The 22,500-nt window shown below is 39.2% G+C and overlaps 2 protein-coding genes across 4 annotated transcripts in view; both read left to right on the top strand.

Moving 5' to 3' along the window:
- The window catches only part of LOC110569923 (60S ribosomal protein L17-like), a 21,644-nt gene extending 12,342 nt beyond the window's left edge, over nucleotides 1–9,302 (top strand). Inside the window, exons 2-3 of the mRNA XM_044911909.1 lie at nucleotides 4,980–4,983; nucleotides 8,680–9,302. Of these exons, the coding sequence (XP_044767844.1) occupies nucleotides 8,718–9,272 (555 nt within the window). The 5' untranslated portion in view covers nucleotides 4,980–4,983; nucleotides 8,680–8,717 and the 3' untranslated portion in view covers nucleotides 9,273–9,302. The remainder of the gene's footprint in view (nucleotides 1–4,979; nucleotides 4,984–8,679) is intronic.
- Nucleotides 1–22,500, top strand: part of POLA1 (DNA polymerase alpha 1, catalytic subunit) — a 294,407-nt gene that overhangs the window by 204,272 nt on the left and 67,635 nt on the right. The gene's annotated exons all lie outside the window — the stretch shown is intronic.

Here is a 22,500-nt window from a genome sequence, read left to right as displayed (position 1 = left end):
AGGCCAGAAGGATGGGAGGCAGTATGCCGGGCACGAGGAATGGCGAGTATGAGGGGCTGAGGTAGGAGGGTGCTTGGCATGTTTAAGAAATAGTAAGGAGGCCAGTGTGGCAAGAGATGCATGAACAGTGCAGAGAGCAGGAAGAGGTTAGGTGAGAGAGATGGGGGTGGGGATGGGGGTGCGCAGACCATCGTAAAGACTCTTTTATTATAGGGCAGATGGGGAGCTGCTGGGGAGTTCTGAGCAGAGGAGTGCCATGGTCTTGACTATAAGTGGATTGCTTTGACTGCTGTAATCCAGGCAAAAGATGATGGCAGCTTGACCGAAAGGATAGCAGGGGAATTTGTGAGAAGTGGTTGAATTCTGCAAGCATTTTAAAGTCAAAACTGATAGGATTTGTTACTCAGATCTTTTTTCCCCCATGATATTATATAGAATGAGTGTCAGAGATATTCCTTCCTGCAGTGTACTGATTCTAAATTGAATTCTAACACATTTAATTACTCACCTAAAAATAAGTAATTTTCAAGGTAAAAAAGAAAAATGCATAGACTCCTTACCCAAATAACTGGTTCTTCCTAAACGCAGACTTAATGGTTGACTGTTTCCATATAAAAGACAAAAGATTTTGTGGATCCCTCCTGGCATAGCACAGTCCTGGGTCTTAATATGCTTTTGGGGGTGGGAAATGACATGCTCCACTTTAAGTCCACATTTTGGCTAACAAGGCAAAATTTCTGGACTACAGACACCACACATACACACACACTTCCACACACATGCAGAGATCCCTGAAAGTCACGAGAATCACACAGCTGGAATGAGCCATTGTCTTGGATGATTGTGTGTTCATCCATACGCAGGTGTGTTGAAGGGGTGGCAGGAAGTAATTAACAACTGCTATACTAATTTTTAGTATAAACATTAGTACATAAGTAGTTAGAGAAGGGAAAGATGAGAGATGATTACATACCAAAGGTGAGATGTAAGCTAGGACTAGAAAGATGAGTAGGAAATAAATAAGTAGAGATGATTTGGAACACATTCTTTTGGGTCTCTTCGCTGTGAGAATTTGGTGCATTCTCCTACTCTTCCCTATACAGTCTATTTAGGTGATGCTCTGACATTAGGAAGACCAGTCTTAGGAAGCTCTGTTACTTCTACTTTGAACCAATAAGTTGAAGTTGAATCTTCAGAGCAAACTAATTCACGGTTTGATTAGCTGCCAGACCCCACTTCAGTGGAGTCAGGCTGTGCTCTTCTTTTTGAATGGTTATAGATCACAAAAAATCTTCTTGGGCAAATCTTGAGATTAAGAAGGTATTGGGAATATGTTCTGTATCCTGTTCCTTGTTGTTATCCTTATTACCTTGTCCTTCCACCAGTCTTCCCTCTCCTCCTTTCCATTTTACATTCAGTTTTCCTGTAACACGGTGTATGTGTTTCTAAAAATCATCGAGTTATGTAAAATGAGACAATAACAACTAAACGGTTTATGGAAAAACAGAGGTTGGGGCACAACACACAAAAGCTTCATCAGTGACATGAACAGGAATATAGGAACCTAAAGAAAACAGTGGCATAATTTTACACATCTTAAATAACTAAAAAAAGAAAGAAAAAGTAGCTAAGAAATACATAAGTACTACAATAAACATGGCACTTTAGTTTGAAAAAGGCCTGATGTTTGCTGGCAGAAGTGAGCATCAGAAGGATTGCAGCTTGGGAATCATGGTGAAGTGGTGGAAGGAAGCTTATCTGAAATTGGAAGGAAAGCTGTAACAAATGCCAGATGGGGGTGAGTGTAACTCCTAACACAGTGAACTGAAGTAGCTGGTCAGTGAAAAAGGGAGTGTGTGTGTATGTGTGTGTGTGTGTTTTACATATTTCTACATGGCTTGGTTCAACTGGGTGCAGTTTCCTGCATTCATGTAGTGTTTCTTGTAGACAAAATCCACAGAAGCAAATATAAAATCACCATATGTTCAAATTATTCTATCAGTGGCATTGGAATAAATTTTAATTTTAAAATAAGCATTGAAGAGAACCAATTGTACCTTATTTTATCTTGATGATTAACTGGCACCTTACTTTCCCCCTGCTTTATTGTTCTCATCCTCATAATGTCCAAAAATATTCTTATTTTTACAAAGACTGAGAACATCTATCAACCAGATAACTAAACTTACTGAATATTGAATATCCTGTCTATCTCCAGGATGCTTGTCTGGGATATGGGAAGTAAAAAGGGTTTTGAAGCCAAGGGTTCTGTCCTTATAGAGCTTCAATATGAGGAACCAAGCACAGACATTTGAGGCACAACAAAAGTTCTTAAAAAGTAACGATATATTTTAGAGCTGATACATCAATGCTGAAGAGATAGGGTAAAATAGAGTTAGTGAGGTAAGATTTTTAGATTTAAATTTTGATCTAGATCTGAAAGTTGTGAACGTGGTTGGGAAAAGAAAAGGAACTCCTAACACCTAGAAAGAATGTGGAAATCCCCCAAGTTTTTCTGTTTCTTTTTCTTCATTTTCTCATGCCCCAGCCTGCAGGTGATCTTATGGTGGCAACCAGCTTCAGTGGCAGTCACCAGGAGCCAAAACTATAAGGAAAGCAAAAGCTCTTTCTCTTTCTCTCTCTCTTTCTCCTCTTCTCCTTCTCCTCCTCCTCCTCCTTCTTCCTCTTTCTCTCTCTCTCTCTCTGTCTTAAGTGAGTAAGTAAAGACGCATCTTTCTGGCTGGAAGACTGAAAACAAGAGATAGCTGCAGGGACCTAGAAGGTACCAGGGAGATCACAGGCACAGACAACCTCAAGGAAAGTAACCCCATAAAGTTGTTCATGAGCACCTGTGCTCATCCTCCAACCTGGAAGGAAAGGATTTGAACCTAATGAGCATACCAAAGACTTTAAGAACTGAAGTAAAAGACCACCATCTAGGACCCAGATTGACTACTGGGTGATGTGCACATTGGACAGATCCAAAAAACACTGCAGCAGTTTTTTTTTTTTTTTAAGATTTTATTTATTTATTTGAGAGAGAGAGAATGAGAGACAGAGAGCACGAGAGGGAAGAGGGCAGAGGGAGAAGCAGACCCCCTGCTGAGCGGGGAGCCCGATGCGGGACTCGATCCCGGGACTCCAGGATCATGACCTGAGCCGAAGGCAGTCGCTTAACCAACTGAGCCACCCAGGCGCCCCAACTGCAACAGTTTTGAAACTAATCTGATATCAGAGCCTCAGCACAAGAAAGTGGGTTAAGACTCACAGTCTAAACTTAATGAAGTCAGTTGCCTGCTAAAACAGAAACATCAACATTCTCCATGGGATTTAAATAAGACCCATAGATTCATAACATACTATTCAAAATGTCCAGGATACAGTCCAGAATTACTTAGTATAAAAAGAACCAGGAAAATCTAAGCTTGCATTGGAAAAAAAAAAAAAACAGTAAGAAGATGTTAACACTGAGATAACACTTAGGGTAGAATCATATGGCAAAGACTTTAAAACAGCTGTTGTACCAGTGTTCCAGCGAGCAATGGTGAACACTTTAGAAATGAATGGAAAAACACAAAGTTTCTGCAAAAAAAAAAAAAATAGAAGATATAAAGAAGAGCCAAATAAATGTATTAGGACTGAAAAATATAGTGACCAAGATAAAAACCTCACTGGGTGGTGGGCTCAGTAGCATAATGGAGATGACAGTGGAACCAGTGAACTTAAAGATAGATCAATAGCAATTACCGAGTCTGAAGAAGAGAGAGAAAAAGACTCTGGGACGTTGGAGAGAACAGCATCTCAGGGACCTGTGAGACAGTAACAAAAGTCTTTTATGTCGCTAGAATCCCAGAGAAGAGGAGGAGAACCAGACTGAAAAAAATAATTGAAGAAATAATGTGATTGTTGGGAAGAGCATGGGGTGTTATATGTAAGTGATGAATCACTAAATTCTACTTCTGAAACTAATATTACACTTTATGTTAACTAACTAATTTAAATAAAAATTTGAAACAAAGAAGAATGTGAAAACTTCCCATGTTGGGCAAAAGACATAAATTTACCAATTAAAAAAGCTAAGTGAACCCCAAACAGAATAAACCCAAAGAAATCCATTCCCAGACACATCATAATCAAACTTTGGAAACAAAAAATAAATTTAAAAAATCTTAAAAGTAGCCAGAGAATATTCTAAGGGAAACTGATTCAATGATCATACATTCTCATCAGAAACCATGGAGACCAGAGGAAGTGCAACAATGTTTTTGAAGCACTCAAAGAAAAGATTTAACTCAAATTTTTATATCTAGCCCCAAAAAAATCTTTAGTAGTAAAAATAAAAGACATTTTCAGATGAGAGAAAACTAAGAGAATTCATTGCCAACAGACCTTCTCTGAAACAACTGTTAAAGGAACTTATTCAGACAGAAGGGAAATGATACTAGAAAGAGACTTGGAACAAGAGTAAAGGAAGAGCAAAAGAAATGTAAGTATAATAGACTATTTTTCTGCTCTTGAGTTTTTGAAAAATATTTGATAGGTGAAAGCAAAAATTATGCCATTGTCTGGTAAAGTTTTCATTGTATGGAGGTATAATATGTAAGACAACTGCAACCTAGAAGGGAGAGAGAAAAAGCACTTTGATGGGTCTGTATGCTCCACTGAATGTGGGGAAATGTTGATTCTAAGTACATTGTCATCCTTAACTATAAACTCTGTAAAGAGATGTCAAAACACAATTAATTAATTTAATAATACAAAATGTTAAAATACCCCAAAAGAGAGCAGGAAATGGGAAAGAAGAAGGAAAAACAGAGGGAACAAACAGAAAACAAATAATGTAAACCGAGTCTAAACATATCAGTAACTACATTAAGTGCAAATGGTCTAAATGTGTATACACCAATTAAAAGACAAATTATGAGAATGGATTTTGTAAACTATGCAACTATAAAGTGTCTTCAAGAAACTCATTTCAGGGGCGCCTGGGTGGCTCAGACAGTTAAGCATCCGACTCTTGATTTTGGCTCAGATCATGATCTCAGAGTCCTGAGATCAAGCCCCGCATCAGGCTGCACACTGAACGTGGAGCCTGCTTAAGATTTTCTCTCCCTATCTTCCTCTGTCGCCCCTCCCCCCCAAATAAATAAATAAAATGTTAAAAATTTAAAAAGAAACTTCAAATATAATGTAGGTAGATTAAAAGTAGAAAATGGCAAAAGATATACCACACAAACACTAATCAAAAATTTAGAGTGGCTATATTAATAGCAGAAAATTAGACTTCAGAGCAAAGAAAATTACTAGGGATAAAAAGGAACTTTACATAATGATAAAAGAGCTAATTCACTAAGAAGAGATAATCCAAAATGTGTATGCATCTAACAACAGTGCTTCAAAATACCTGAAGCAAAACCTGGCAGAACTGAAAGGAGAAATAGACAATCCATAATTATACTTGGCAACTTTAACACTCCTCTCTCGGTAATTGATAGAAATATTGGGCAGAAAATCAAGGATATAGAGGAACTGACAACCAACTGGATCTAATTGATATTTTATAGACACTCCACCTAACAGTAGCTCAGTCCACATTCTTTTAAGTACACGGGGAACATTCAGCAAGATAGACTATATTCTGGATCATAAAAGGACCTTGATGAATTTAAAAGAATTGAAATCATACATAGTATATGCTCTAACCATAATGGAATTAAACTAGAAGTCAATAAGAAAAAGATAACAAGAAAATCTTCAAGTATTTGGAAATTAAACAGCAAATTTCTAAATAATCCATGGATCAGAGAGGGTCTTAAGTGAACTGAGAAAATATTTTGAACTGGGTGAAAATGAAAATAAACAGTGGTTGAAACAGTATATATACTGTAATGTATACTGTCATACAAAATAGGCCAATTACTGATATTTGAATGCTGACACCATTATTTATTCATCAGAGACACATACAAAATTCATAAATACTCAAATAGCAAGTGTCAAGGGATGGTATATTCACCTAATTGGTAAAATAAGCTAGTTAATTTGACAGGTAAATATTAAGTAATCATAATTAGAATCAGGTGACTTTTTAAGGGATCAAGTATAAAACTGAATGAAGTAAGATGATGCAGCTAAAGCAGTGCTTAGAGGGAAATTGATAGCATTAGATGTTTCTATTAGGGAAAAAGAAAGGTCTCAAATCAATCTGCTTTCTGCCTAAAGATAATTTAAAAAGAAGAGAAAATAAACCCAAAGCAAGCAGAAGAAGGGAAATAGTGAAGATCGGACCAGAAATCAGTGAAATTGAAAACAGAAGAGTACGGAAAAACAATGAAACCAAAATATGGCTATTTGAAAAGATCAGTAAAATGATAAGCCTCTAGCAAGGCTGACAAAGATGAAAAGAGAAAAGAAATAAATTAGCAGTATCCAGAATGCTAGATTGCCACAGATTCTAAAAGGATAACAAGGGCATACTCTCCATATTTGACAACTTAGAGGTAGTGGGCCAGTTCCTCAAAAATCATAAACTATACAATTCTATCCAAGATGAAATGGATGACCTCAACAGCCCTGTCAATCTGTTAATTGAATTCATAATTAAAAAGAAGAATAAAATTGGAGGAATCAGTACCTCATTTTAAGACTTAAAATAATATGGCTATAGTGATCAAGGCAGTGTGGAATTGGCAAAAGGATAGACACCTCAACCAATGGAAGAGAATAGAATAGATTCGCAGAAGTGTTACTGTTTGATTTTTGACAAGGGTGCAAAGGCAATTTAATAGAGAATATATAGTTCTTTAAATAAGTGAAGTTGAAAAATTAACTTTGACCATATTAACACTGACCTAAATCTGTTACCTTATACAAAAATTAACTCAAAATGTATCACAGGTCTAAGTGTAGAACTATAAGATTTTAAGAGGTAATGCATAAGAGAAAATATTTAAGATCTAGGATTATGCAGAGTTCTTAGACATGAGACCAAAACCATGATCCATAAAATTTTAAAAATTCATCCGGATTTGATCAAAATAAAAACCATTGCTTTACAAAAGATAGTCTTAGGGGAAAACAAGACAAGCCACTAATTTGGAGAACGTATTTACAAATCACATAGACAACAAAGGACCTGTATCCAGTATATGTAAAGAACTGTCCCAATTCAACAGTAAAAAAAAAAAAAGACAGTCCAATTTAAAAATAAACAAAATTGCTTGAAGAGATTCCTCCCCAAAGAGGACATAAGGATGACACATATGCATGGGAAAAGTTATTCACCATTACTGGCATCAGGGAAGTGCAAATTGAAACCACGACAAGATTCTACTCCACACCTCTTGGAGCGGCTAAAATATAAAATACAGTACCAAATGCTGGTGAGGATGTGGAGCAACAGGAACCTTCAACTGTTGCTGGTGAGAATGATAAATGGTGCTACCCGTCTGGAAAACACTTCCTCTCTTTCTTATAAAGATAAACACACATGTAAACCATATGACCTAGCAGTCCTCCTGGTATTAACCCTAGAGGAAAACACATGCTCATTAAAAAAAAAAAAAAAAAAAACCTGTACACAAATGTTTCTAAGCAGCAGAATTCATAATAGCCGAAAACTGGAAACAACCCACATACACTTCAGTGGATAAATGGATAAACTGTGGTATTTTCATAACCAGGGAGTATTACTCAGCAGTAAAAAGGAACGGACTACTGATGGACCCAGCAACTTGGATGGTTCTCAAAGGCATTGTGCTGAGTGAAAGAAGCCAGATTCACAAGACTATAAACTGTATGAACCCATTTATAGGACATTCCTGAAATTATAGAACTGTAATGATTGAGAATAGATCAGTGGTTATCATGGATTAGAGAATGGTGTGGATACAGAAGGGCGCAGAAGGAAGTTTGGAGGGTGATGGAAGTGTTCTATATCCTGATTGTGATGAGTGTTAACATGTGTTAAAAGTCACAGAACTGCACCCCTCTCCCAAATCAGTTTTACTGTGATAGTTTTAAAAGTTTAAAATTGAAGAAAATCACAGTTCATAGATTTCTGTGACCTGTGATAAGAAGATAGGACTCTGCCTATAGGACCTTTTCAAGTAAAAGGATTCCTTTTCCACCAAAAAAGTTACATGAATTAGGGGCGCCTGGGTGGCTCAGTAGGTTAAGCGTCTGCCTTCGGCTCAGGTCATGATCCCAGGGTCCTGGGATCGAGCCCCGCATCGGGCTCCCTGCTCAGCGCAGAGCCTGCTTCTCCCTCTCCCTCTGCCTACTGCTCCCCCTGCTCGTGCTCTCTCACTTTCTCTATCTCTCTGTGTCAAATAAATAAATAAAATCTTTTTTTTTTAAAAGTTACATGAATTAAATATCCAGCATTGAGGTCACCATCCAGTAAATCCCGAAGCTGCCAAAGTGAAAACCAGACACACCTAAACAGAAAGCTGTTTGTCAAGGAACCTACACCATGGAGAAGTATCCAACTATGACAAAAGAAATCTCTTTGGAGGAACAAAACATTGATATTCTCATTGCTAAAGTAAAATCAAAGAAAGGTCTTTCCTAACCTTGGCTTAAGAAATGGGTGGAATAGATTTGGGCACCAGAGTGTTAGACCACTCGTGCAAGTTCTAACCTTTTAATTAAGAACGTACAGCCTTAAAAACATGACAGTGGCTCTTCCCCTAAGCGGCCTGAGGTGACCTCTGAAAATGGTTCGCTATTCACTTGACCCAGAAAACCCTACGAAATCATGTAAATCAAGAGGTTCAAATCTTCGTGTTCACTTTAAGAACACACGTGAAACTGCCCAGGCCATCAAGAGTATGCGTATCCGAAAAGCCACCAAGTATCTGAAAGACGTCACTTTACAGAAGCAGTGTGTGCCATTCCGTCGCTACAATGGTGGAGTTGGTAGGTGTGCCCAGGCCAAACAGTGGGGCTGGACACAGGGTCGGTGGCCCAAGAAGAGTGCTGAATTTTTACTGCACATGCTTAAAAATGCAGAGAGTAATGCTGAACTTAAGGGTTTAGATGTTGATTCTCTGGTCATTGAGCACATCCAGGTGAACAAAGCCCCCAAGATGCGGCGTAGAACGTACAGGGCTCATGGTCGGATTAACCCATACATGAGCTCTCCTTGCCACATTGAGATGATCCTTACTGAAAAAGAGCAGATTGTTCCTAAACCAGAAGAGGAGGTTGCACAGAAGAAAAAGATATCCCAGAAGAAACTGAAGAAACAAAAACTTATGGCCCGGGAGTAAGTTCTGCAGAATAAATGCAAATAAAAATAAAAAGAGAATGTTGGGGAAAAAAAAAACAAAGAACATGACAGTGTTTTGAATAGGAGAATCTGGATATTGGAGCAATGTGTTTTTTTGACAAGGGTAGGTAGAGTTCAGGAAGCTCTGTGTTCTTTTATGCAATATAAACGTGTTCGCTTATAGTTCCCATTCTTTTATCTTATTTATTGAAAGGGGGCGGGCATAGCATCATAGAGAACAAGAAAATTTCAATCCTCATTTGTTTTCTCTTTATCTCACCATAGCCAGCATTCTGGAATCTCTTTTCAAACATATCCTTCCTCTTGGTTAAAGGTGATTATTTAAAAACAACAAACAGACCACTTGGAAAAAAGCACAGTTCCTAAATTTTTGTAATAATAATTGGAAATGTAAATTAGTTTCAATCATGTTCCTTTTGTTCTTCTGGTTTAAAATTACTGGTTAAGGTTATTTTACATTCACAACTGTTTAACAGTGTGTCTGAGCAAGGTGAAAGGAATCAAGGTGGAGTTGTATTGGTGGGCGGGATCTGCCACAGGCCTGTGCGAGACTGCCGGCTCAAGTTGCCTCCAGCAGCTTCTGTCCACTGGTGCGAGCTCTACAGGGGAGCAATATTCCAATAAAGATGTTTTCTTTCCTTTCCTTTTATGTTGTAATGGTTGTGATTGTATGCCATTTCGTATTAGGCTTAGCAAATTCACATCCTCATCTTCAGTTTGCTGTTTTTGTTTCTCTAGCCTAGGGTTCTAGCTCCTACACTGTGGATATGCCTCAGGGGATTACTAGCATTAAAAAGTGTTTGAAGTTCCATTCTGTGGGTGGGACCACAGAACTTATCCAACGATAACCCTGGAGTATTTTTATGTACTTTATGTACTTTTATGTACTTTATTTATGAGGTTGCTGTATTAAAGTTTACCTATAAAAATATGTTCTATTACTAAGAAACTGTTTGAAAACCACTCATCTGGACAGATAAAATTCACAGATCATGAGAACTTGAATTTGTCACCAATCATCTCCACTCCTGTCCCTCTAAACTTTTAGGATGTTGCTAACAGAAACATTTGGCTGATTTCATGCCTTATTTACTTAATATTGGCACAGTGTTTTTTTAAAAATACCTACTACATTCCAGTACCATATTACAGGAAGGTGTATTACTTTTTCTCACTTTGCTGGTTGAAAAACTGCTGAGAAGTGAAGTGGTCTAAGGCAGGAAAGGGGAAGAACAAGGATGTGGATTATCTGCATCCGAATAATTGAGCACCACAGTGTGTATATTCAAGGTGGCGGTGACTCAAGTGAGATAGGTGGGTGGTAACAAATGATTTGAGAGAAACAGACCTGCTGGAGGTCAAATAGAGGCACTTCTGTTCTAGTCATTGAGAATTACAGAACAATTAGAGCTGAGAGGAATGCAGAAAAAAAAATACACTTTTTCATGTCACTGCAACCTGCCAAGGAATCAAATAAGATGCGGGCATGATGTAGGCTTAGGAACTAAGGAACGGTTCATTGTTGATCCTTGAACTTTCTGTTCAAATCCCGGATAGAGTATGATAGAGCATGAAAGGTGAGACAGAAAAACAAACTGTGGAATAGGATCTAAATCTGTTGAAGCTGGAATGAAGCCTATCTCAGGGACCTGAGGACCTGTAGAGCTTGCACCAGTGGACAGAAGCTGCTGGAGGCAACTTGAGCCGGCAGTCTTGCACAGGCCTGTGGCAGATCCCGCCCACCAATACGACTCCACCTTGAAAGTGTTAGTAGGATATATTATCAAAGGGCTCCCCGTGCTTTGTGACCTAGATGTATAGAACCTGGGCAGGTTTTTTGTTTCTGTTTTTCTGATTTTTTCAAATATAATTTCTTAAGTCTCAAAGCTTTTTAAAAAAAGTAATAGGATATTGCTGTTTCCTTTCTTTTAGGTGAAAGCAGTTGAGAGAAAACACATTCATAGCTGTGCGTTTTATTCCAGGGCAAGTCCGTTAGCCAGTTTGTGTTTTGTTTAACACTTCTCTGTAGAATGGTGTGGTGTCCCACTGAACGCAGAAGGCAGCCTAGGTAAGCTTTCCATAAGGTCTTAAATACAGGCAAGCTTCATTTCTAATTAAACAAGTGTCTAATACTGTAATTTATAATGCACTTTAAAAAGAAAGGACAAAGAGCAGCCAGATCAGTTTTTGTTGGCTCTGTTTTTACAGTGCTAGTGTCATTCTGGCAAATTGGAATAATGTAGACAAGGAATTAGTGAATTACACATGTATATATGTTAATACCCTCCCTTTTGTTGCTGTTTTTTTCATTGATTATCACAATTAATTGGCTGACATTTGAAAAGTATATGTACAGTGAGTTCTCACTGAATGTTTTTTTATACAAAACATCATGCGGGAAAATCACGAGACACCTACCATGAGTCTTTGTGTAATGGGTTTCAGTAACTAAATTATGTTAATAGCTACCTGAAATTTCCTGTAAAAAGTCCAAACCATTGGGTCCACTAAATGATCTCTCAATAAGTGAATTACTTCTTACCATGTATTATCATGGTGGCTGGTTAGAAAAGGGAGTCTGTGGCTTTTGTGCCTAGTGGCCACGTTGGGATAAGATACATGGATCTGTTTCATTGACTGAGCTGGCTAGAACAAGATGATGGCCAAAGGCAGTCTGACCAGTAGAACTGAAGACTAACAAAAACTCATTCTTAACTAATGAAATAGGACAAGGAAGGCATAAATGTTAAATCTGCTTATGCCTAATGTATTTTTTTGTGTCATGCCATCAATTATAAGACACATGCTGATTTAGTAGTAGCATTTCAGGGGAAAAGGAACTTGTTAGCAAGGATAGCAGCTGTAAGATAAATCTTTGTTTCAGAAACATTAAGATGCAATGATAGATGTCTTAGAATCAAGGCAAGGATATTACAGAATATTACACTTCAGTAATAGCCAAGGCAAACTGAATGCTTATCACCTGCAAACAGTATACTTTTGGCCAACACTTGATATGTGTTATCTGTTTAGTCCTCACAGCACTTTCATGGGTGTTTTACAGATGGGGAGACTGAGGCTTGGAAAGGTTAAGTGACTCATCCAGGGACTCCACCTACAGTAAATGTCAGAGCCAGGATTTGAGGCAGAGTCTGTCCAACTCTAGAAGCCATACAGTTAACCCCTGTTTTGTACATTTACCCCTTGTCTTTAACATAAGATCTTATACCAAAAAGAAAGATTGAGAACCATCAGCAAGGCCTTTCCAAATCTACCTCTTCACTTTTTAAAGCAATAACTGACTTCCCCCAACAAAAAGCAAACAAACAAAAAACACCACTTCTTGAATATTCCTCAGCATCAGTTTTTATGTTTATTGTTGTGTATGTGAGTCTAAGATATTCTGTGAAGCTATTAGTCACTTTAAAACAATTTTCATAGCTACAGTTTCTGTCTTCTAATAGGTTATAAGGTGTATAACCTCAGTACAGATTGACATATAAAGACACTAGAACAAAACTGACTATAGAGGCACATTAAGGATTTGTTGTAGCCAAATTTAACCAAAAAAAGATTTAAAACAAACATATACTACGTACTGTTTCAGACACTGTTGTAAACTTTTCTGTATTTAAACTTTTTTTTTTTTTTAAGATTTTATTTATTTTTTGACAGAGAGAGAGACAGCGAGAGAGGGAACACAAGCAGGGGGGAATGGAAGAGGGTGAAGCAGGCTTCCCGCCGAGCAGAGAGCCCGATGCGGGGCTCGATCCCAGGACCCTGGGATCATGACCTGAGCCGAAGACAGACGCTTAACGACTGAGCCACCCAGGCGCCCCTGTATTTAAACTCTTAATCTGCATTATAATTCTGTGAGGCGCTGTTGGTATCCCTGTTTTACAGATGAGGAAACAGATAGAGGGGTTAAATACCTTGCCCCAAATCACATGTCAGCTAAGGGGGTAGAACCAGGATTTGAATCTGGTCTGGTTCCAGAGTCTGTGGTCTTAACAACCACATTGTACTTGCTTCATTTCGTATTTTTACATTTAGTAGTTTAAAATACTTTGGCTTTATTTTAGCACCTTTCTTCTAAAAAATTTATGCTGCTGGCCTCCTCATCCTGTGCCAGAACCTTGGGTATTGATGATATAATCCCATCCTCAAGGGGATTACAGTACTTTAAGCAGAACTGAAAAAAAAAGTGAGGAAAATTTGGTTCTATTTCAACTTGTTACTTGTTGGAGAGATAGTAATTAAGTCAGGTCTTTATTTCTTTGCAGTCACTGGTACTGAAGTCTTACCACCCCATGTTTTTTTTTTCTTAATCACTTGCTTACATCAATGACTTTTATTTAGAACTACAGGAGTATATTGTTTAGACTTGGCTCTTGAATGAAGTATACCAAAATTTAAAAAGAAAAAAGAAAAAGTCAAATTCTTGCAAGTGCCTATTTGTTTGATTTCAGGGAACTTCCCAAAGGCAAGTGTTTCTAGCTACTAGTTACTGTGCTCTCTACCAGTTACTTAGGACTCCTTGTATGCCAGGTACTATACTCTGTTTAACACATACCATCTCATTAAGGCCTCACAATAACACCTTGGGGTGGTTTTTCCTCCCAGTTTACAAATGAGAGGAGAGGTTACATGGCCTCTGTGCACCTCAGTTTTTCAATTCATAAAACAGAGAAAAAGAAAGCTTTTTATGGGGCGCCTGGGTGGCTCAGTTGGTTAAGCGACTGCCTTCAGCTCAGGTCATGATCCTGGAGTCCCGGGATCAAGTCCCACATCGGGCTCCCTGCTCAGCAGGGAGTCTGCTTCTCCCTCTGACCCTCCCCCCTTCATGCTCTCTCTCTCTCATTCTCTCTCTCAAATAAATAAATAAAATCTTTAAAAATTAAAAAAAAGAAAGCTTTTTATGTTCTAATGAGAATTTTTTTTATTATGTTGTTAGCCACTGTAGAATTTCTAAGTCCAGATGAAAATTATCTCAAGTGAACATAACAGAGGTCTGTGTGGAACATAAACTTTACTTTTAAGAACTCACATTTGAGAGCTGCCTGGGTGCCTCGGTCAGTTGAGCATCCGACTCTTGATTTCAGCTCAGGTCATGATCTCAGGGTCTTGGCATCGAGTGCCGCGTCAGGCTCCACACGCAGCGAGGAGTCTGAGATTCTCTCCCTCTGCCTCTGTCCTTTTTCCCGCTCGAGCGCTCTCTCGCTCACTCGCTCCCTTGCTCAATAAATAAATAAATAAATTCTTAAAAAAAAAAACCCTCACATTTGATACCTTTCCAGTCAAAGGTGCAACTCAGAATGAAGGTGAACAAAAATTATAAAATTAAATTGACACGGTTAAACACTGGGTCCCCTGTGCAACAGTGATAAACATTGAAAAGCATTTTATTTGGCTTGGTCACTTTATCCTTGCAGCCTTTAGCTGCAGCCCCCAGGCCAGTGCCCTTTGCGTTGGCCCTGTGCTTCAGTCACTTTGACTCATGGTGGGCTGTGCCTGCAGCATGGCGTCGTGATAGTCTGCGTGAGTGAGGTACCAGGTGACTGCTGCTCTGGTACACTAAACAAGTATTTCAGGTTGAAAACTAGCCACAAAGGAACCGATTAACACAGAGAATGACATAGTTGCAAGTGTATGAATGAAAAGTGGCATATTAAAAAGATCAAGGGGCTTGGACACCGAAAACCTGGAATCAAGTCCCAGCTCTGCCACTTACTAGCTGCCTGACCTAGGGCAAGTCTATAACCTCTTTGAGTCTCAGCCTTCTTATCTGTAAAATGAAGATAATCAGACTAGCTAGTTCATTTATTGAAGATAAAATGGGAGAAAGCATAATGCAAGGGAGATTGATCTGAAAACTAGAAAGTGTCAAATGGATATTAATACATTATGCTAAACTTCATTAAGCCTCTACTTCAGTATAGTGTGATTTAACACAGTCCTAGCATTCAAGAAATCTCTGTCAGTTTTAAATAGCATGTCTGTATGGACTTAACATTTTTATCTCAAGTAATCCTACCCCAGCATTTCACGCCAAGATGTGAGATGTTGGGGTGCCTGGGTGGTTCATTGGTTAAGCGTCTGCCTTTGGCTCCGGGTCATGATCTTGGGGTCCTGGAATCGAGCCCCAAGTCAGGCTCCCTGCTCAGCGGGGAGTCTGCTTCTCCCTCTGCCTTTCCCCACTGCTCGTGTGCTTTCTCCCTCTCTCTTTCTCTCAAATAAATAAAATCTTAAAAAATAAAAAGATGTGAGATGTCACTTGGCAATAAAAAGCTGTAGCCTTCTTGATCCTGCCTGTGAACCATCATTCTACTTTGGACTCTACCCATTTTTCTAAGAGATTATCAAACTGACCATAACTGCCCCATTCACTGACCAGATCTGGGATTGTGAACCAGCTCCACCTTGATGAGCTCTGTAAAATAAGGCAAATAATTCTAGTTTCCTCACCTCACCGAGCTTGTAAGCATCAAATACTTTGAAGAGCTTAGCATATGATACAAGTACAAGGGACATGCATGATAAAATGAATATGATCATCAAAGACCTCGCAGTGTAGCATCAGAACTAAAACACAAATAATGCTGTTAGAAAATGGAAGGTAAAAATACCATTAAAAAGTTAGAGAGTGGTTGACACGAGGAGGAGGTAGATAAATGGAAATGTCCACAGTTGACTGCAATACATTGTTGGGAAAAGACACACCCATACCAGACTCTAAGCTCCTGTGATCTTATACTGTTTCTCTCCTTCTCTGATGTAGCCTTAGCAGCTAGAACAGTGCTGGGCATGTGATAGATGCTCAGTTCGTTGGATGAATGAACACTAGTCTTTCTGATCAGTTCAGGTGACTACTGGTGTGAATGTAGGCTAACTTTGGCTAACATCCTGTGGCCTGGGTTGGTCATGACTCTCTTGTCCTAGTTTTCTATCTGAGGCAGGACTTGTTCTAAGATGTTACCTAACCCAGAGTTCACCTTAACATCCATGTCAAATTACAAGGCCAAATTTTCATCCTAAATGTTAAGTCTATTTATTTACAGTAGCCATGTACATCTATTTTAGTAACTCTTGATATTGTTCATCATAGACCCTTAGGAGCTGGTTATTAAGATACTAGAAAGCTGGGGCGCCTAGGTGGCTGAGTCAGTTAAGCATCTGCCTTTGGCTGAGGTAATGATCCCAGGATCCTGAGATTGAGCCCTGCGTTGGGCTCCCTGCTCAGCAGGGAGTCTGCTTCTCCCTCCCTCTGCCACTCTCGTGCACACACTCGCTCGCTCTCTCAAATAAATAAATTAAATCTTTAAAAAAAAGATACTAGAAAGCTAACCAAGCATTATAGATGTCAGTTTTGCCTATTTTTTGTGGGTGGGGTGAGAAACGGTAGAGAAAATTTTCATTTTAACAAGGTGGATATATTTGGATGGATATGCCAGGGAAGAAGGACCAGTGACTGCTTTTGTAAAAAAGAAAACAAGTTGTAGCTTTCAGTCTAGTTTAAGTCTGGAAAGAAACCCTAGAAATGACCTAATCCAGGAAGCCCTTTTTTCCACGTAAGATTTCATGCAGAACGCCCTTCTGTAAAACAGATAAATACTTTTTTTAAAGATTTTTATTTATTTGACAGAGAGACACAGCGAGAGGGAACACAAGCAGGGGGAGTGGGATGTCTTAAAATTTCTTAAATGTCTTAAAATTTTGTATGTAGTACATGTGAATGTGCCTGTTTTGAATTTTTTATAATGAATATACATACTTTTTTTAAAGATTATTTATTTATTTGACACAGAGAGAGAGACAGCTAGAGAGGGAACACAGGCAGGGGGAGCAGGAGAGGGAGAAGCAGGCTCCTGGCTGAGCAGGGAGCCCGAAGCAGGGCTCGATCCCAGGACCCTGGGATCATGACCTAAGCCGAAGGCAGATGCTTAACAACTGAGCCACCCAGGCGCCCCTACAATGAATATATATACTTTAATCAATGAAATCAAACATTTGGAGAAGCCTGGGAGGTGTAAAAATGGAACACATTTGAAAAACAATGATTCGGTCATATTAGAGATAAGCAAGTTAAAACTATGATCTAGAAGAACGTTATTTGGTCTCCACGTTTGCTTCTTGATATGATGATATTAATGACGTTAATTAATCTGAACATAGTCGACTACCTCAGTACCCCCAGATTTCAAGGGTTTCTCCTACCTATACATAAATGTTTCTAGGCCATCTTAAGGTTCCAGTGAAATCCAACCAAGGTAACTTACAAACCTTCATTTCTGTATTATTGTTTCTTCTGGTTTGAAATTTGTATTTAAATTTTCTGTCATGGTATTTATACATGATTATATGTAGGACAGGGGACAAATTCAAATCTTTTGAGTTTTGGGGGGAGGCATGGGATTAACCTAGAAATATGACATTTAACAAAAGGAAAACTTTTCAAGGAAGGGCAACAAATTCAGGAGAGATTCCCAGAATCGTCCTCAGCCCCAGGGAAGACCTCGTGGCCAGAATTTGGGTATTTCACCATCTGCAGTGTTACAGCCAGCCCTGTCTCCTAAGATGGAAATTGCCATGTGTAGAATGACTTGATAGAAAATGGTGTACATTCTATATAATCTTCTAACTGCAGAATGCGACCAGTGGCACTTACCCTAAAAAAAATAAATTACCCGAAATTTGCAGCACATTCATATTCAATTTCATCACAGCAGATGCTCATTAGTATGTTGTTATTAATTGGTATTCACTTTAGGTTTTGTTTAAAATGAAGATAATAATTAGGTTTTAATTACTGCATCATTCGTGGGGGGGTTGTCTGTGGGGAGAGGGATAGAGTGAAATGCGTCTTAAAGTACTGAGATATTTCCTGATGCTTATTCAGCAACGTGTGTTGCCAAAGACTTTGAAAAATTAACTTCATCTTTACCAAAAAATGGGACTAGGATTTTGAAATGAAGACACTGCTGTGTGTGTTTTTTTAAGCCCGTCGTTATCAAGAACTCGCTGTAAATTGTCTGCTTGATGGACACACTGAATCAGATGATAATGTGCACTACCATTCTTTCTAATCAGATTACCAAAAAGAGTTCTTGGAAAAGTAACCCTCACAAGCGGCTGATTAATGAAGTGGTGGCAATGTTTTGTATTAGAACTAATTGAAGTAATCCAAATAAGTTATTTCTGTAGCCTATGGAAATAATTTCCTTTGCAAAGAAGTACAGTGGAGTTGGCAAGCCAGCATTTTTTTTCACCCTCTGTTTTTCCATATTTGCAAAATAGCTAAGTTAATACAGATATTGCAGATAAAATGGGGAGAAAACTAATTTAATTGAGTGGCAGGGAAAGCAAGAAAGCTTGGCTCAATGCTTTCATAATCAAGACTAATAATTTATATGAGGCTTAAAGGTGTATGGAAATTGAGGGGTGCTAGAATCTAAAAGCGTATCTCTACTAAAACACTAGAAATAACAGTTTTTAATGCATTCATAAAAAGGTGGCATTCATATTCTAGAGTTTAAACATATTCCTTAATTAAAATTTTCTGGAGCACACATCATGGGCATGACATTGGGTTTTCCAAATATGCACAAATTTAGACCCTCTGGAAGCTTACAGACTAGTTGGGAAAAGTACAGGATCTGTCATGTGTTCCCTGTGTGCTGGGTGCTTTCCTTGTGGTATCTCATGATCTTTACAACATTCCTGACAGGCTTATTTGCCTCATTTTACCAATGAAAAAATTGAGGTGTGAATAGGTTAAGCAGTGTGTTCAAAATTACCCTAGCCTTTAAGTGATTCATTCTGACCCCAAAGCCAGTCTGCCATGGGGAGATGCACACAGGCTACATTAGAAATCATTTCAAGGGACTAGTGTTGTATCATTAGGCAATGTGTTGAGGCTCAGCGAGAGGTGGGAGACACATTCTATGAATCCCTTCCTTCCACAAACATTCATTGAGGGCCAACTACACTCCCTGCTCCGGCTTAGGCACCAGCAGTACAAAGGGGAATACATAGAGTCCCTGCCCTCTGGAGCTCACATCCTAGGAGGTACAAGGATGATCAAAACAGTGAGGACTACCTGGAGTGTGATCTCTGGGCCAGAGGGATGCAGTAAACCATTGGGACCTAGAGGGGAGGCAACTGGGTTTGTCAGGTAGAAAGTGAGCAAACCAAATGCTGGAGGCTTAACAGATGACCGTGAGGAAACTGATGACCATGAGGTCTGATGAGGTAGGTAGAAAGCTAGTGGTTGTTTAGGCAGGGCTGAAAGGATAGGCCTGCCAGGAGGGGCAGAATTCCCTGGGCCAGTGTCAGAGTAGGGAAGGAGCACAGGGCCTGTGTGCCTGGAGCAGGCAATGGTAAGGAGTGGGGTGCGTGTGGGGCTGGGCTGGCATTGGAGCAGCATGCAGAGACCTCTTGAGTAGGTCTGGTGGTTGGAGCTCTGTCTGGTAGATGGTGAGGGTACTAGTAGGGAATTTTTTTTTTTTTTTTTCAGAGAGAGTGTGCATGCGAGTGGGGAGTGGGGTGTAGAGAGAAAGAGAGAGAGAGAATCCCAAGCAGGCTCCACGCCCAGCGTGGAGCCCAACACAGGGCTCAGTCTCACGACACTGAGATCATGACCTGAGCCAAAGTCACGAGTCAGCGCTTTTAACCGACTGAGCCACCCAGGCACCCCCTAGTAGGGATTTTTCAGCCAAGGCTGTTGTAAAGCGATTTTCCATTTCTAGACTTGTATCTTAGGGTCTCTGTCAGTGCCAGCAGGGTTCAGAGTTTTGGATCTGCTTCATGCTGTGATGCCTGGAGTAAATTCTATCCTCAGCTTTTGCAGAGTAATGGGGTTTGATACACCATTGTCGTATTTTAAAGTTCTAGTCAGTGCTGGTTTATTTGTGCTCATGGTAGAAGAAGAATGATAGTCATCAAAAATACTTTGGGGCTGTATTTTGGGAATTGGGACAGCCCATTTTCCTTCCTGATTGATATTGTTGAGGCTTAAACCAAATGGGTTTGACTTCTGTGAGTATATACTAGTTAATGTGAGAAGGCAGGCCTTGCATGTTCTAGGTTGTATGAGGAAGGTATCTTGAGGTTAAGATTTTGCTGTGGATAATCTCTAGGGTCATGAGCCAAACTCTTCATACCTCAAGGAATTCAATTCAGGAGCAAGTTACGTTTATTTTCAAGTTGATGAAGAGGTAGTTTTAGCTAACTTCTACTCTTATCCCTACAAATGAGGGGGAGAGAGAGAAGACTGGTTACATTGCCACACAACAGTCTTAGAAAGCTAAAATAAAAGACCATGTGTTGTCAAACCAGTTCAAAAGAAAGTCAGTTGAAAATCAGTACTGAGCCCACTTTGGAAACAGTTTGGCAATTGCTACTAAAGCTGAACATGTGCATGCCCTGTGACCCAGCATTTCCATTGCTGGGTATTATAATCAATAGAAATGTACACTTATGTGCTTCAAAGGCATGTACAAGAATATTCACAGCAGCCCATTCCTAATAACCAGAAAACTGGAAACCACCTAAATATCCATCATCCATAGAATGGATAAGTAGATTGTGATCTGTTCATTCAGTGGAATACTTCATGGCAATGAGAATAAAACTCTTTCTACATGCAACAACATAGGTGAATCTCACAAACATAATGTTGAGCAAAAGAAACCAAAGAAAAAAAGAGTGAAAACTATGTAATTCTATGCACATAAAGTTATTGGGTTTTTTTTTTTTTTAAGACAAATCTGTTGATAGGGAGTAGCTAGCAGGGGAACAAGGGGAGGCTTCTTGGGATGCTGGTATTGTTCTGTTTCTTATTATGGGTGCTGATTACAGAGATGTGTTCACTTTGTACATCAAACTGCACACTTAACTATTTGTGCACTTTTGGTGTATAGATTTTAATTCAACAACAAAATAATACACATTAGGGTTAACACTGGCCTGTATTTATGTAAGAGAAAATATGTCCATCCTAATCTTGAAATAACTTGCTTGGACAAGCAAGCATCTTCCTCAAAAATGGTTCTCAGGAAATCTTCTCAGGCTATTTTGGTTAGTGTAAATTCCTTTATCTCAAGCTAGGCTGGAGGGATACAAGTCCATGGTTCTAAAAGTATCTCCAGTACAGGTAATATATAGCACAGCGATTCCCATCTTAGACTACCCACCAGAACTACCTAGGAGTCCTTAAAAATGCCAGTCCCCAGCATTCCACCCTGCATTCTGAGTTAGTTGTTCCAGGAGTGAGGTCTGAGCTTCAGTATTTTTTTTAAAGCTCCCAGGTGATTCTTATGTGCAGTCAGGTGAAGGATCACTGATCTAGAGGCTCATCAAAAATCTCAGGAGAGGGGCGCCCGGGTGGCTCAGTCGTTAAGTGTCTGCTTTCGGCTCAGGTCATGATCCCAGGGTCTTGGGATCGAGCCCCGCATCGGGCTCCCTGCTCAGCGGGAAGCCTGCTTCTCCCTCTCCCACTCCCCCTGCTTGTGTTCCTGCTCTCGCTGTCTCTCTCTGTCAAATAAATAAATCTTAAAAAAAAAAAAAAATCTCAGGAGAGAGACCAGGGATTATAAATAAATGGAAACAGAACTACCTTTTCATGTGAGGGTATGTTGGCTTGGAGACAGAATGAAGTTTGCATTGTTTCTGATGTAATCCAATTATGGGATTTTAAAAAAAATGCATTAGAACCAGGGGCATTAAAACATTTTCCTTTTCCATTCATTTCTTCCACAATATTTGCTAAGTGCCTCCTCTGTGCCAGGTATATCAAAGTGGAATTCCTTCCCTACCCCCATTACTCTGTTAACACTCCAAGCATCCAACTTGAATGCAGAGTGTGATATGCACAGTAGCTATTTCTGCTCAGCATTGTCCTTACTAAATCACAATCGGCCACTTTGGTGCATGATGTTCTAAGTATAAAGGAAGACTGAAAGAAGCCTAGGCACCGTGTTGAGTGCAATTTTCAGGAAAGAGCAAGAAATCGAACATTTTAAACCAATAAGTAAAAGCTAGAGAGAGAGAGAGAAATGTTAAAATATCATCTTACTTTCCTGAAGTATTTTCCATCCAATCTTGTACAGTCAAAATGAGCATTTAAGTGTGGGGGAAAAAAGCCGCTGAACATCTCAGAGAAGACTAGAGGGTGTCAGGTTTCTTGATTAGAAGAATTTATCATCAAAGGC

This window comes from Neomonachus schauinslandi, chromosome X (assembly GCF_002201575.2).
Source record: "Neomonachus schauinslandi chromosome X, ASM220157v2, whole genome shotgun sequence".
NCBI lineage: Eukaryota > Metazoa > Chordata > Mammalia > Carnivora > Phocidae > Neomonachus > Neomonachus schauinslandi.
This window is presented reverse-complemented; position numbering and strand designations above follow the sequence as displayed.